Source organism: Manis pentadactyla, chromosome X, assembly GCF_030020395.1.
Source record: "Manis pentadactyla isolate mManPen7 chromosome X, mManPen7.hap1, whole genome shotgun sequence".
NCBI lineage: Eukaryota > Metazoa > Chordata > Mammalia > Pholidota > Manidae > Manis > Manis pentadactyla.
The window spans coordinates 127,162,786-127,177,187 of NC_080038.1; the positions used below are offsets into that span (position 1 = coordinate 127,162,786).

Here is a 14,402-nt window from a genome sequence, read left to right on the forward strand (position 1 = left end):
GTACTAGAATGACATTCTTTTATTTTACCTCCAGTATGGATAGCATAAAATGAGGTTCTCAGTGTCTATCATGTTTAAGTGACCTGTGTGTGTTTGATTAAATAATAGCCTGAATAAATTAGGACACCTGTTTTGTCATTTATATATTAGCAGAATCTTTGTCTTCCTTTCATTGCGCTGTCTTATCCCCCTTTCCAAATGAATATTTTATAATTAAGGCTTGTTATCAATCCCAGGCCATATTTATATACCATCCTGTCTAGTCAGTAATAATCCCTTTAATTTTAGCATTAATGCTTATGGTTAAACCTGATCCCTGACTGAATTGTGTATTTCTATATGTGTTTAGCCCAACTAAATTAAAAGAAGGTACAGCAGAGTGATACTCAGACTGTGGTTCTTTGAGGTTTCTACTTTGCATTAGAATACAAAAGCACCCTAGCCTCTCCAGGACATACAATGGTCATGTGGCTCCAGTGAATAGTGATGGCGATGTGCTCCTGGAACCAGATTTGCAGACAGATAGCACTGATGAGCGCCCTTGTATGGTTACTACCAGCTCTCCTTTGGGTCTAGCTCCATATCATTTTAAGAAGTGCTGTTTTGCAACCTAAATAGATCTCCAGAAGAAAGAAAAAATCTCAAAGTTGTCCCTTTGGAAAGTTTTGATTATGTTAATCCTATGTGAGAGTAGGGATAGACTTAAAATTTCATACCTATTTTAACATCCTCCAGTTTATTGAATGTAATCTCCCTTGCACCAAAAGTGAGAAATCAAACTGCAAATGAAAGTTTAACCTCATGCCAAAGATGACTGCATCTTAGGAGGGGTACCAAGTAAACACCCTGCAAACATCTAAGGGCCACAGTGTACAAAGCACAATGTAGGTGCTGTAATGGCATCTGATGCCTAGTGAGGCAGAACCCCATTCGTAATGAGCTTATTCATTAGCAGATGGAAAGAAAACAGGACTGTCGTGGCAATGAAAGAAAATGCAAAGATAATAAAATGTGTGCTGCAATGGAGGCTCAAGCAAAGAACTTTGGGAGGGCGGAGGATGAAGGGTTAATTCTGTTTGGGTAATCAGGTTCCCCTAGGAAGTTGGGAAGGTGTTTCTTTTTGTTGTTGTTGTTAGAGATGCGGGATTTTCCAGAAATGGAGGAGAGGTAGGATATTGCCAACCGAGAAAATGACTTGACTCAAAGCCTCAAAAATTACAAAGTAAAATGGTTTCCCAATGGAACGTTGCATTTAAATGCGTATGTCTAAGGTACTACTCACTGAAGCACTGGATTTAAGATACAGCAAGATATTCCTGCAATTTTTCCCTTTGGGTGCTTAGTTGTATTGGATGTTCTAGTTCTGTATATGGGCAAGTATAGCTACATTCCTTTCTGAACATTACTTTACAAATGAATTTACAATTAAAGGAGAGGAAGGCTAATAGAACCTTAGGTCCTATATGAGCTGAATTCCTACCTCCCCTTGATTTCCTTGGAGCAGCCACTCATATATAATGGGACATGGCTAGTGCAAGGGGCAAGAGGTCAGTCTGGACAGTAACTCACTCTGTTGCTCTTTATCCTTCCTTCGCTTCTGAGCCTGCTTCATTGTAGTCTCAGAGAGTTGGAACTTGAATGCAGTCTATTAGCGATTCTGAATTTCTTACTTCAACAGTGGGATAATATTTTTCATTTGAGCCATTGTGTACCACTGTAGAATTGGCCATGTGGCCAATGCTATTTCATCCCTTACCTTGATTGCTTCAAAACTAGAGTTGGCAACTGCTAGATACAAGGAGAGGAACAAAGGGACTTGGCTTCCAGTACTTCACAAATTCACAGTGTCAGAACAGTGAGGGATTTAGAGATCAATGAACCCACCTCTCTCTATAATTATACAGATGGTGAAGCCAACATTCAATCACTGATTTCTTGTAATTTCCGGGATAAGCAAAATTAAGCCAATTTTGCCTGACCTTTCTGTTCTAGTTACTATTGTAAAACTTGCAAGAAACCAGACCTCCTTTCTCCTTTGGAATGGCTATAAGGTCAAAGAGAAATGAGCTAAATGATGCAATGGAATTCGCATCCAGCATTTATTGTGATGATAGCCTTGACTTTTGGTTTATTGAGAGAATGTGATTGTTTGCAGGCTGTTTCCTTCCCCTTACCCATGGACATAATTAAAGGTTTAAGGGAATTTTAGATCCCAGAGAGTTAGTCAAAAAGACTAAATTAGTTATTTCCTTTAATTTAAGACGTCTTAGATCCAAAGATGATTTACCTGGCAAATCTGACATTTCTATTCTCTATTAAAATAATAGGGATTTAAAGATCCATCTAGGAAATGGAGCTGATAAAAGTGCTGCCTGTTATGACTTTGTTTCTTGCTTGAGGATTTCTAGGATGGAGGAGCTGGTGGTTAAATTTCTTCTCATTCTTTCTGCACTTCAGATTTCTTTGGAAAAATGTGGTATGTGGTTAAGTGGCAGTAGAATCAAAGAAATGTGCCTTTCTTCTTTACCCGATCGTGAATTGAACTGTCTAACAAACACACGTAAAGAACTGCATTCTTCACATCCCAGAATGAGTCCCGCTTGCTTCATGGTTTTTTTCCTCTGATCTGAGCTTGGGTAAAGAGAAGAATGCAAGGTAGGAGGCTGAGGGAGCTCTTCTCTTATCCTCTCTTGAGTAGGAGGAATTAACATGAAGGAATATTTTCAATTATTCTTTTGTTCCTAAAGATGAGTAGACTCAAAATTATTAATCAGGAGAAAATCCTCAAACTACTGTGTTATTCATGCAGCTATGTCAAAACCTTTTGTAATAATTTTAATGAAGTTATCCTTTACTAAAATATTTGCATTCTAAGTATTTTTGCTGGTGAGGTGTACTTCAAAATAGGAATAATAAAGGGAAGAAGAAAAGTACTTATCAACTTAATTTTATTTCTGCCTTATGAACATATTTTTCTTGTTGCTATCATAATACTGCTGTAAGTTTAAATGTACAAAATATCACTATGCGAGACCTTTGACTTTATGCTTTGCTATTAGGACCAGGGCTGCCTTGCTGTTCTCTTACCCATTTCAAAACTGCCTTTTAAGTGGATAAAGACAGGGACTCAACTGTGAGTTGATAAAATGTTGTCTGATGACGGCAAGGAAGCCAAGGGTTGTTGTAACCACACTTTTTTTTTTACTACATTTCATTTATTTCATTGTGTATACATAAAATCAGGCTATTTGACTTCTATTTTATGTTGCAAAAGCAAGTCACAATTACCTTCAAGAGAGATATAGAGATGTGAGTGTGCCATAAAAATAGGTAAACTAAGACCATTTTCTTTATGCACTTAGAGATTTTGAGCTCTCATAAACATGGAAATACAAACCCAAATGACTGACCATCTGAAGAAATTTGACCTCAAGCTCAGTTCTTCATGTTTAATTTGAAACACAAACATCCATATTTTTATTTTAGTTCTTATTCTGTCATATGCAAAATATAGTGAACCAATATAGTTTACTTAAGAAATATAAATCACAGTAGTCTCTTAAGAATTCCATAAAATTTTATTAGATACTTGTAATGTGAACCTGAGGTTGAAGAAAATAGAGTAGAGAAGTGTTCTGGTAATACCACATTCTTCAGAAATTTAGAAAATTTGATGAGTTTGTTTTTTCCTTCTCACTAAAGTAATCTGAATATTCACATGGTCACCTGAACAATTCTATGCCTATGTAAAACCTAGCACAAAAATATTATTTCTACTCTTGGACAGTTTCATCCACTTGATGGTCTTTTTTATGAACAAAAGTGAAAAGCTTAGTGTTAAGGGGTACTGATTTGTTAAAGGTTACAATAAATCACCAGTAAAGCTGGAACTAGAGGTGTTGGCTTCTGGGCCTTAGATCCTGTGGGAATAAGGGTATGGAATAATCACTACCTTGCCTCCCACAGTCTAGAGGCTAGCCCATTCCAGTCTAGTTATGGACATGGAAAAAAAATGGGCCAAATATAGTAACCTTGCCAGAAAGTCACCTTTCCATACAGGTTTCTTCTTTGTTAAATTGTAATATAAAATATTTGGTAACTGTGTCTATATACAGGGATCAATCAATTGCATAGTGGTTCAAAAATTGTAAGAAGTTGTGTAATTTGGAGAATAGGGAAGTCCTGCTTTAAGGTTTTCAAATTCTTTCATGTTTAAATTTTTTCAAATTCTTTGAATGTTGGGATATTATTAACTAGTAGTTATATGATCTGTTTATGATGTTTGTGGTGGAAAATAATTTTGGTTGTACAGAAATAAAGTATAGTTTATGTGACAAATTAATCCAAGCTGTAGTGAAAGAACGTGAGATAAAAAGTCAGGAGACCCGAGTTCAAATTTGAGTTTTGCCACTAGGTAATGACCTTATATCCTTGAACGATTTATAAACACTCTACACTATAGCATTTTTCCCTATAAAAAGAGGGTTTAGATCAGATGTTTGCTGAATTTCTGTTCATGTCAAAGATTCTCAAATTCCCTGAATTCCAGGATTTGTCTCCCCTCTTAACCTCTCCCTGCCTCTATCATTGTTTTGACATAAATGGCCTTGAAAAAAATCATTGCTCCCATCTACTAGTATTAGCCTAGGACACAATAGGCATATGATAAATGCTTGTGGCTGATGGTGGTGATAAGGAGTTGGATTAAATGACCTATATGTTTCTTTCCAGCTCTAAAAAGCCCTGTGACTGTTAAGTTCTATCCAGGGAGGAGTCAGTTGTGCTTGGATCATATATAGCACTTTAAAAAGATAATGTTCAGTGAACACAGGTAGTGCTAAGAGGTATATGGCTGTTGATTTAAATTCTTGGTTTTTTCTTTGGGCAGTATCTTGATTAGGCAATTGAAAAGTGTTAACACAAGCAATCATAATAGAACTAATTGAATTTGAGGCTCGTCAGACTACGAGAGAATGGCTTATAAGTACATGCATTTTACTTGTTAGATGACAGGTAATCCAGAAAATCATTTACTCTCTAGTTTAGAAGAACTAATCCAAGCAATTTAAATAGTAGCTAACTGAGTTTATTTCTAATTTTAGTACGTTGTTAGGCTAAAGTTTTTAATTATTGTGCTTAGCCATTATCTGTTTAGTCACAGTTAATTGGTGATGCCTCTGTGATGGTCGTATCCTGAGTTCACTCCTGGTCTTAGCCCTGGAAAATTTGAAGTATAATTGATATACACTGTTATGGTGGTTTCAGGTGTACAACATAGTGATTTGACAATTCCTTTTTTTGAAGTATAATTGATATACACTGTTATAGTGGTTTCAGGTGTACAACATAGTGATTTGACAATTGTATACAGTACTTAATGCTCACCATAAGTATAGTTACCATCTGTCATCATACAAAGATACTACAGTACTATTGACTACATTCTGTAGGCTGTATTTTTATCCCCATGATTGATTTATTATTTTATAATTAGAAATTTGTAAGGGGTCTTCCTTTCTAAGCCTTGATATCATTAGCACATTTTTTGTCTATCATTTTCTGCATACCCCTCCTTATCAGTGACTCATTCATAGACCTAGACACAGATCAGTCTTTGTAAAGTGCAACAAGTGCCTTAGAGCTGAGAGCATTCATGTTACAGATTTTATTAAGGTAGGGAGGCAAGTGTAAAACCTAGTTTAAGGTCAGCTTTGCTCAGCTTATTCTTGGTTCTCGAAGTTTCTTTCACCTGAACTCAACCCTTCTGGTCAAATTCTCTGAGAAATCTACCTTTTCTTCCCTAAATCTATTATGGTTTCACTCTCCGCTCCAGACTAGAAGTCTTACTTTAACTACGTCAGATCAAAGAAACTGTGTTCTTCACCTTTGTTTCTATACTACCTTTGGCTCTGCAGATCTCCATTCTGCTGAAACCAGAAGGTGAATTCTAGTTCTTCTACAATTTTCTTATTTCTTCTGATCACCTATTCCTAATGCCCCATAATGGGGTTAAGAATATGCTACTGCACAACAGCACCTTGGCATGCTGGATATTACAAGCTGAACAGGTTTGAGAAAATGACAGAAGCAGAAAGTTCACCCTCACTCCCCCCCTCCACCCTTCTCCCCTGGAGCGGGTCATAACACCTTTATGTGAGAGGTCCTCTCCCTGTACAGGGAGGAAAGGAGCATCCGTCTCTCCAAAGACAAAGGGATGCCAAGAGGAATCTGAACAAACAGGCTTTGCTGAGTTTCCCCAGTTTATTACACTTACCTCATACTTTTTGTCCTATCACATTTTTCCACAGTCTTCCACTCTTCATCAAACCTAGCATAAAAGCACACAGGTTTAACCATTTCCTTTAGTCTTCATTTCCTTATGGAGGCTCCGATAGCTCATAAAACTTACATTGAATGAATGTATATGCTTTTCTTCTGTTAATCTGTCTTTGTCAGTTTCATTTTCAGACCTAGACAGGGACCCTAAAGAGAGTGGAAAAAACCTTTTACTCTCCTACATCTCCCTCCATAATTTGTACCCATTTTCTTCTAGCCAGCTAGAATTAAACTTTTACTCTGTCTATGTTGACTGTTACTTCAAAACTGTCATCAATTAAATCTTAACCTATTATCCACCCTATTATTTATATAGTCTATATTGGATTAAAAATGTTCGAGAATATATACACAAAGAGTATGGGATATGTTGCATGTGTTTTGGTACATATTGCATTTCTAGTCTTATTTGAGGGTAGATACTAGTTTTAGAGATGTGTCCTTAGAAGAAGCATTACAGACTTATTTTTTTAATATAGGCATGTACATATAAATACCAAAATTCTCTTGGTTTTATTTTAATCTCCAAGTTGTCCACTTTTAGTGTGTGGAGTTAGAAGAGAGTCACAGACTTGCCTGGGAAAAATAAGGGTAACAAGTGCCCTATAATCAATGATACAAATTTCAGATGTGTCTGTTCTGTAGTTCCCAAATGCTGAACTCAAGACTGGTGCCAAAATGACTACATAGGAAATAGTTTGGAGTACTTAAAAAAACAACACCGATTGCTGGGGCCCAATCTCAGAAATTCTGAATCAGTAGTTTTGGAATGAGGCCTAGGTATCTGCATTTTAAAACTTGTGCTGGTGATCCTGACGTGTAGCCAGGATGGAGAGCCCTTAGAGAACCCTTAAGAATTCTTCCAGCACTCTGATTCTGTATTTCAGTATGCAAGAAGCCCTCTTGCATCTGCTCCTGACTCTCCACAGGAGATAAGCAAGATGATCATCTGACATTTTCCCTTTTGGACTTCCTAAAAGTATTTCCATACTGAAAGCTTATTGTTATTGTTGTTGTTTTAGCAGTGATGATACCTTCTGTCTCAGACTTATATTCGCAACAATGTGCTCATAGCTGAAGAGTCCAAATCTAAGCAAAGGGCAGATAAAGAAGGTCAAGGGACAATGTGAATATCCTGAGGTCCATCTATCAGGTTTCCATTTTCACAGGCTCATTTTTTGGGGGGGCATGTATAAATTGTCCATCTTTAGTTGTAAATCAATATGAAGCTAATTTAGCCATCCCTCCTATTGGCTGCTGCAGAATTGAGAGCTCCTTCCTAGGCTGCAGCTTTGAGAAGGCAGTGCAAATACAGGTATAGTAGTAAACTAATATTTCAGTAGAGGTAGAAAGATTTGGACATTTCAGCATTCTGAAGAGCATTTGATTTGGGTGGAGAGGGAGCTGACTTGATTTTCTTAAACGCTTGGAAAAAGAATGATGTGAATGGGCAGGCAAATCAACTTCTTTTTATAGGCAGGGTTTTTTTTTTATTGAAATAGAAGTTGCTCTACAATATTACATTGATTTCATATACACAACGTAGCAATTTGATCATTACCAAATGTTCACACCAGTAGGTGTAGTTACCCCTGTTACTACATATATAGGTGGTTTTTTAATTGCATTACTTGAGATGTTTACCATTTATTTTCTTGAATTTGGCCCTTCCATGAAAAACAGAGAGGAAATCTGTCTTAATAAAGACTTGAATATGTTGTTTTAAGAAGCTAGTGAGATGGTGAAGAGGGAATTAGAATGTAGGTATCACCTATCCAAGATTCAGGAATGCATAAATACGGCAGGGATCGCTCTCCCTCAGGTAGTCAGGCAGGTGAGGTTATACTAGTGAAAACATGTTTGCATGATTCCTTCCACTCTGGAAGTTGAGGCTTTGCATGAGAAGTTTTTGTCTAGAAATAAGAGTGGGAAGTGCAAACATTGTATAAATGATGGATCTTTCTCTTTTTCTTTCTCCAAGTTGGTATTCCTTGATTTAAAATCTTAAACTATATTGATGAGTTAGGATTCACTTCAGAACTTCTTTAAAATGCAACGTGTGACTTGATTTTTTAATCTTCAATTTACATACTTTCAGGAACCCATTTATTATTGCGAGCAAGAACAGCTGTGTTCTCCCTGGGATTGATTGTGTCAGTCGAACCCTTTTAAAACATGAATTAAGAAGATTAGGATTTAATCTTTGTTTCTTACAACAAAATATTCTTGTTATACAGTTAATGAATACACTTCCTAGAACAGATAGTGATATTAGAAAGTACATACTGTGTATTTTTTAATCAATGGTATATTGACAACTTTTAGATTTGTTTTGTAGTTACATCAGAAAAACTGAAAGATTTTTTTCTTTTTCTTTTTCCAAATCCACCGAATTTAGGAATTTATAGGGGGGTGAAAACCAATCACCAAAGCTATTTAGTGAGTAGTTCTGCCACATGGTACTGGGAAAGATAAGAAGCATCACCAAAGGCAGGAATAGGTAACTTGTGGGTTAGCTACTCTGTGATAGTAATCACAATGGAGTACAATGTCTTGGTCAGAGGGAACACCAAAGAAATGAATAATGATGGCTCTCACATTTTGGAGCAGGCATTATAACAAAATTTGAGCATTAAAGAGGTATTTGCAACTTATTGGAAATCTAAACTATTTTTAAAAGCCGTATAAGAAGCTCAAGATGTATTTGCTCCATGTGTGTACTGGAGATAGGTGGAGATAACAAGTAGCTTACAATATCAAAGAGACTACCACATGGAAAGTGCATCTTTTAGAAATGGAAAAAGCCAGTCAAGGAGAATGGGGATGCTTATAAATTAAGCAGGTTATGTACAAACTGTATTTTAGGCAGATTGAAGAAAGAAAAATTGGTGTAATTCTTTAAAAAACATTCATAAGGTTTTTTATTTTAGTATAGTTGATACACAATATTATGTTGGTTTCAAGTATGTAATACAGTGATTCAGCAGTGTCTTACCAATGGGTTTCAGCCCCGGGCAAGTTCACTATGGATTCAGTGAGACTGAGGAGTGACAATAGAACATTCTTGGGGTGAAAGGGTTTATTACCCGGCTTGTTCTCCCAGTGATAGGTTGAGCACTAGAATTACACCTGCATCCAATAGTTTGCAGGTCTGTAATCCTCCTTCGTTTCTGCCCCCGCAGCCATCTCGGTCTCTGTCCTCAGCACCGCCACCACTCCAGTCTCTGCTCTTCTGCAGCCATGCAACCATGCGGCCATGCCACCATGTCGCCCATAGCACTGGACAGAGCTCTTTATATAGAGTCAGTAGCAACGTATTGCCCACAAGTGTGTAGTGAGCTAGCCAACCAGGGCCAGGTGAGAATCTGGCCATAGGAACCTTCACTTTATCCACAAGCTGTTACACACATTATTAAATCCTCACCCCAACTATTGTAGTTACTATCAACATAGAAAGATGTTACAGAACCATTGACTGTATTCTCCATGCTGCACTTCCATCCCCATGACCAGCTTATATTATGATTGAGATTTTTGTACACCTTTATCTGTCTCAGACTCCCCACTCACGCACCCTTTACCCCTCCCCTGTGGTAACCTTCAGTCACTTCTTAGTGTCTCCTAGTCTACTGCTGTTTTGTTCATTTTGTTTTTATATTCCACAAATAAGTGAAATCATATGGTATTTGTCTTTCTCCACCTGGCTTATTTTGCTTAGTATAATACCCTGTAGGTCCATCCATGTTGTCACAAATGGCAGGATTTCTCTTTTTCATGGCTGAATAATATTCCATTGTGTATATGTGCCACCTCTTCTTTATCCATTCATCTATTGATGGATACTTATCTTGCTTCCATATCTTGATATTGTAAATAATGTAGCAATAAACATAGGGTGCATATATCTCTTTCAATCAGGGTTTTGTTTTCTTTGGGTAAGTTCCTAGAAGTGGAATTATTGGATTGAATGATATTTCTATTTTAAGTTTTTCGAGGAACCTCCATACTTCTTTCCATAGTGGTTGCACCAATTTGCATTTCTATCAACAGTGTAGGAGGAGGGTTCCCTTTTCTTCACATCCTCACAAATACTTGTTATTTCTTGTCTTTTGGATAGTGGCCATTCTAGCTGGTTGAAGTGATATCTCATTGTGGTTTTGACTTGGATTTCCCTGATGATTAATGATGTGGAGCATCTTTTCATGTGCCTATTGGCCATTTGTATTTCTTCTTTGGAAAAATGTCTGTTCAGATCTTCTGCCCATTTTTTAAACAGGTTATTTGCTTTTCGGTTTTGAGATACATGAGTTCTTTATATATTTTTGAATGTTAACCCATTATTAGATAAAAAAACTTATGAATGTATTCTCCCATACTGTAGGTTTTAATTGTAGGCTAATAAAGGCTTTAATCATAAATTAATAACATGCTTTTGGGGGAAGTTTGGAAATCTTGTGTTTCTAGTTGATCAGTAGTATATATTCAGTAATATGCATTTAAATAAAGATATAACTTGTCTTATGGGAGGAAATTTGAATTCAAAATTATGTATTATAAGATAAAGGATATTTGTGCATGAGGATAGGATAGTGAAATTATAAATCTATGTCATGCCTATACATTTGTTAACCTAAAAACCTATGCTTGATTCCACATTTAATTGTTGCCAAATGTTGGCTAATTCTGAATTCCCAGAGTAAGATGAGTCATGAAAGTTTGACATATTACTTTTTCCTCCCGAGTACTAGAAATTCTGATAAAAGCATAGAATATTTCAGCCATTGCTGAGAGCATTACAATACTGATAGGATCCTGAGTAAAGGGGGGGAAAACCACTTGTAGATTTTTTAGTCTTTTGAGTTCTGTGTTGTTTACATGGTGATTTAGAAATATAGGTGATGTAATTGGGATTTCAGAATTGGAAAGAGAGAAGGAGAGTTAAAAGGTATATTTACCAGAAGAATGTTAGAATTTTAAATGGTTCACCTCCCTACAGCCTAAGTTAGGTGTTTTCTCATCACCACTGCCATGCATTACTGTGCAAACTGTATATAGCTAGCTGCTTTCTAAAATGTGCCTGGCCCTTGGGCAGGTACCAGGGACAACGTGTTGTATGGCATTGTTTATGTTAGCAGGATCAGCTAAGCCCAGCTAGTGTGGGTGATCCAGTATAATGTGGACTATAGCCAGCCGTTTGGGATTACACTTGTTCTAACGAAGCACATGGGAAGAGTCAAGGGAGTTTGGTCGCTTTTGAAAATGTGCTGTTGTCTCCTGTGATTTATTTTCCTTCATTTAAAAAAATGTGATGCAAAACATTTGTGTTCTTTCCTTCTCTCTTTCTCCCCACCTTAGAACAATATAGCCGATCCAGAAGAACTGTTCACAAAATTAGAACGTATTGGGAAAGGTTCCTTTGGCGAGGTTTTCAAAGGAATTGATAACCGTACCCAGCAAGTGGTTGCTATTAAAATCATAGACCTTGAGGAAGCCGAAGATGAAATTGAAGACATTCAGCAAGAAATAACTGTTTTGAGTCAGTGTGACAGCTCATATGTAACAAAATACTATGGATCATATTTGAAGGTAATGTGTGTGCTGTTTTATTTAATAAGTCTCATAAGGTACTTTTCATTATGTTTTTTTCTCTCTTTTTAATTCTGTTTTTTGAAAGGCAATGTCTTAAATTAGGATTTGGCAGTCTTTGGCCGCCAGGCAGAATCCAGCTTCATTTATAGTGCCAAATAGACTGTTTTTAGATTCAACAGCTGTATCCTGAAGGCATCCCAGTACTCAACTGCACCATTTTCCCACACCTGAACTTTGGGTGGATGGACGAGCAGAAATGCAGCTGGTCCTTGAGTCATATCCTTTGTCAGGAAAGAACTCTCTCCCTGGGCTTTCACACATCATTCTCAATAGTCCACTCTCTCTCAACCTCAGAATTGATGAAATATGTAAGTATGTCACCTATTCCCTTGAGTTATGGTGACTTATCCCTCCAGACTGTGAGCTCCTTGATGGCAGGAAGGTTAGTCCAACCAGTCTTGCTTTTTATATCTAGCACAGGGCATGGCAAATCTTAAGCACATGGTAACTATTTGATGAAATGGAATACTATCTGCTCCCCACTCCAAGAACACGTTGGAGTTTTAGTTTCCAGGATCGTGGAATTAGCAGACACCTAAAGTTCCAGCAGATGAACATGTAACTGCATGAAAGAAAACTCTTTGGTTAGTAAAACCCAAGTTCTTGGGTTCCAGAGTTAGAAGTCAGGATTTGTATCTATTAAAATGTGAAGAAGAAATAGTTTGAAAATCTAGCTTAGGTTATTAGAGTTTAGATTATTTTAAAATTAAGCATTTTTATCCCTGTGTCGAAATTTCTCCAAGGAAGGCAGTATTAGTTAGACCTTTGCTTTTCAGGGTTCAAAAGGTGGAAAGGGTTTTTTTTGTGTGGTTGTTTTTCTTTTTTTTGCCATCTATCTGTAGGCCAAAAAGGGTGTGTTTCTAATTCATCAGGCTATTGGCCTACATAAAAATCAGTGATATCTTTTTATATTCTGTTGGCCAAATAAACCCTAAAGTAATCTAGAATTGTTAATACTAATAGAGAAACTCATTATTAATTTCACTGCCTTTTTACAAAGCCAGATATATTCTAACATTACATGAATTAGATAGATGTGGAATGAATGCGTAATAGAATGAATCAAACAGCCAAACAACCACTATGGATTGCACACTGTACTAGGTGATGGAGATACAAAAATGAACAACTCACTCCTGCAGTTAAGGAGCTCCATCCCATACTGCACTAAAAGCATGCACATTTTGTGGTTAAGTATGTACAAGGTACAGACAGGGCATAAATAAGCAAGTAGACACTTCTGTACTGTTTTTTGGGGATGGTGTGAAGGAAAGGCTTCCAAGAGGTGATACTGCTGGTAATCCCTAGCCAATTGATTTCCAAGGGTTAGCCTTGGAATTCTGTTTTACTATATACATAATTATTTGATTCTCTGTGGCATATTTTGCTTTCTTATTCTTTCCTAAAAAAGCTTATTTGATAAATCACTCTTTTTTAAGGAATCCTATTGAGTGGTCACTCAATCTCAGTAGTTTTAGGTCCCCATCCTAATTCCTGTAGCAGGCTTAGGTGTAGGCAGCCCCAAGAATTTGGAGTGTGTGTGTGTATGTGTGTGTGTGTGTGTGTGTGTGTATGTGAGTTGCTCACGCTGGTTTAGTCTTTCTGGATTGAATCCTGGTTATTCTAGACCCACCCTAGAGTAAACCTGAACCCTCGCTATTTTTAGGCACCTGTAACAGATAAGCTATTTTTGGTAACTGATTTAAAATATTAAGTAAGCCCTATTGAAAATGGGCTTTCTATATTATATTGAAAGTGGGTACTGAAATGGTATGGACTGTATTTTGGTTGCTGATAGCCTTTGTTTACTCATGTTCAGTACTCTCATGGAAAATGAATTGTGGTCTTATTTGTATTATTTACCCCTAAGATATCACATTTTAAAAACATTCCCCTCATAGTACACATGGACCAGCCAATCAATAAATGCTTAATCTTTAAATAAATAAAAACTGTACTTTGTTTTGTCCAAATCTTGATTGTAGAATGTTCTTAGGTCAGTGATGCAAAACCGTTATCCATAAAGTCTTCTTAAAGAATTAAACTGAATTATTTTTACCTCCTTTAGCCATCATTAATTAAAGTCCATGATGTAAAAGGCTACTTTGAAGAACATGTCACTTCATGATAAAATTATAGAAATTCACATCTGGCTGATACTGGTATTTGCATCCTGAATCTATTTACATTTAAGTAAATAAATATGTGTGTGTATTGTCTCTACATAGATGTACCTATATGCACACAACAAATATCTGATGATTTTATAACCATTTAATACCATTTATTTAAATTACTTTCTTGAACTGACAAACTCGTTTACTTTCCATTTATATTAAAACATAGCTTGACTTTGTGGACATGCATTTTTTTAAAATAGTGTGACATTGTGGCCTTGATTTTTTTTTTTACTAAAA

The 14,402-nt window shown here is 36.6% G+C and overlaps 1 protein-coding gene across 1 annotated transcript in view; it reads left to right on the plus strand.

The window, feature by feature from the left end:
- STK26 (serine/threonine kinase 26) overlaps nt 1-14,402 on the plus strand; it is a 50,883-nt gene that overhangs the window by 19,698 nt on the left and 16,783 nt on the right. The window contains exon 3 of the mRNA XM_057495435.1: nt 11,692-11,922. Coding sequence (XP_057351418.1) covers nt 11,692-11,922 — 231 coding nt within the window. The remainder of the gene's footprint in view (nt 1-11,691; nt 11,923-14,402) is intronic.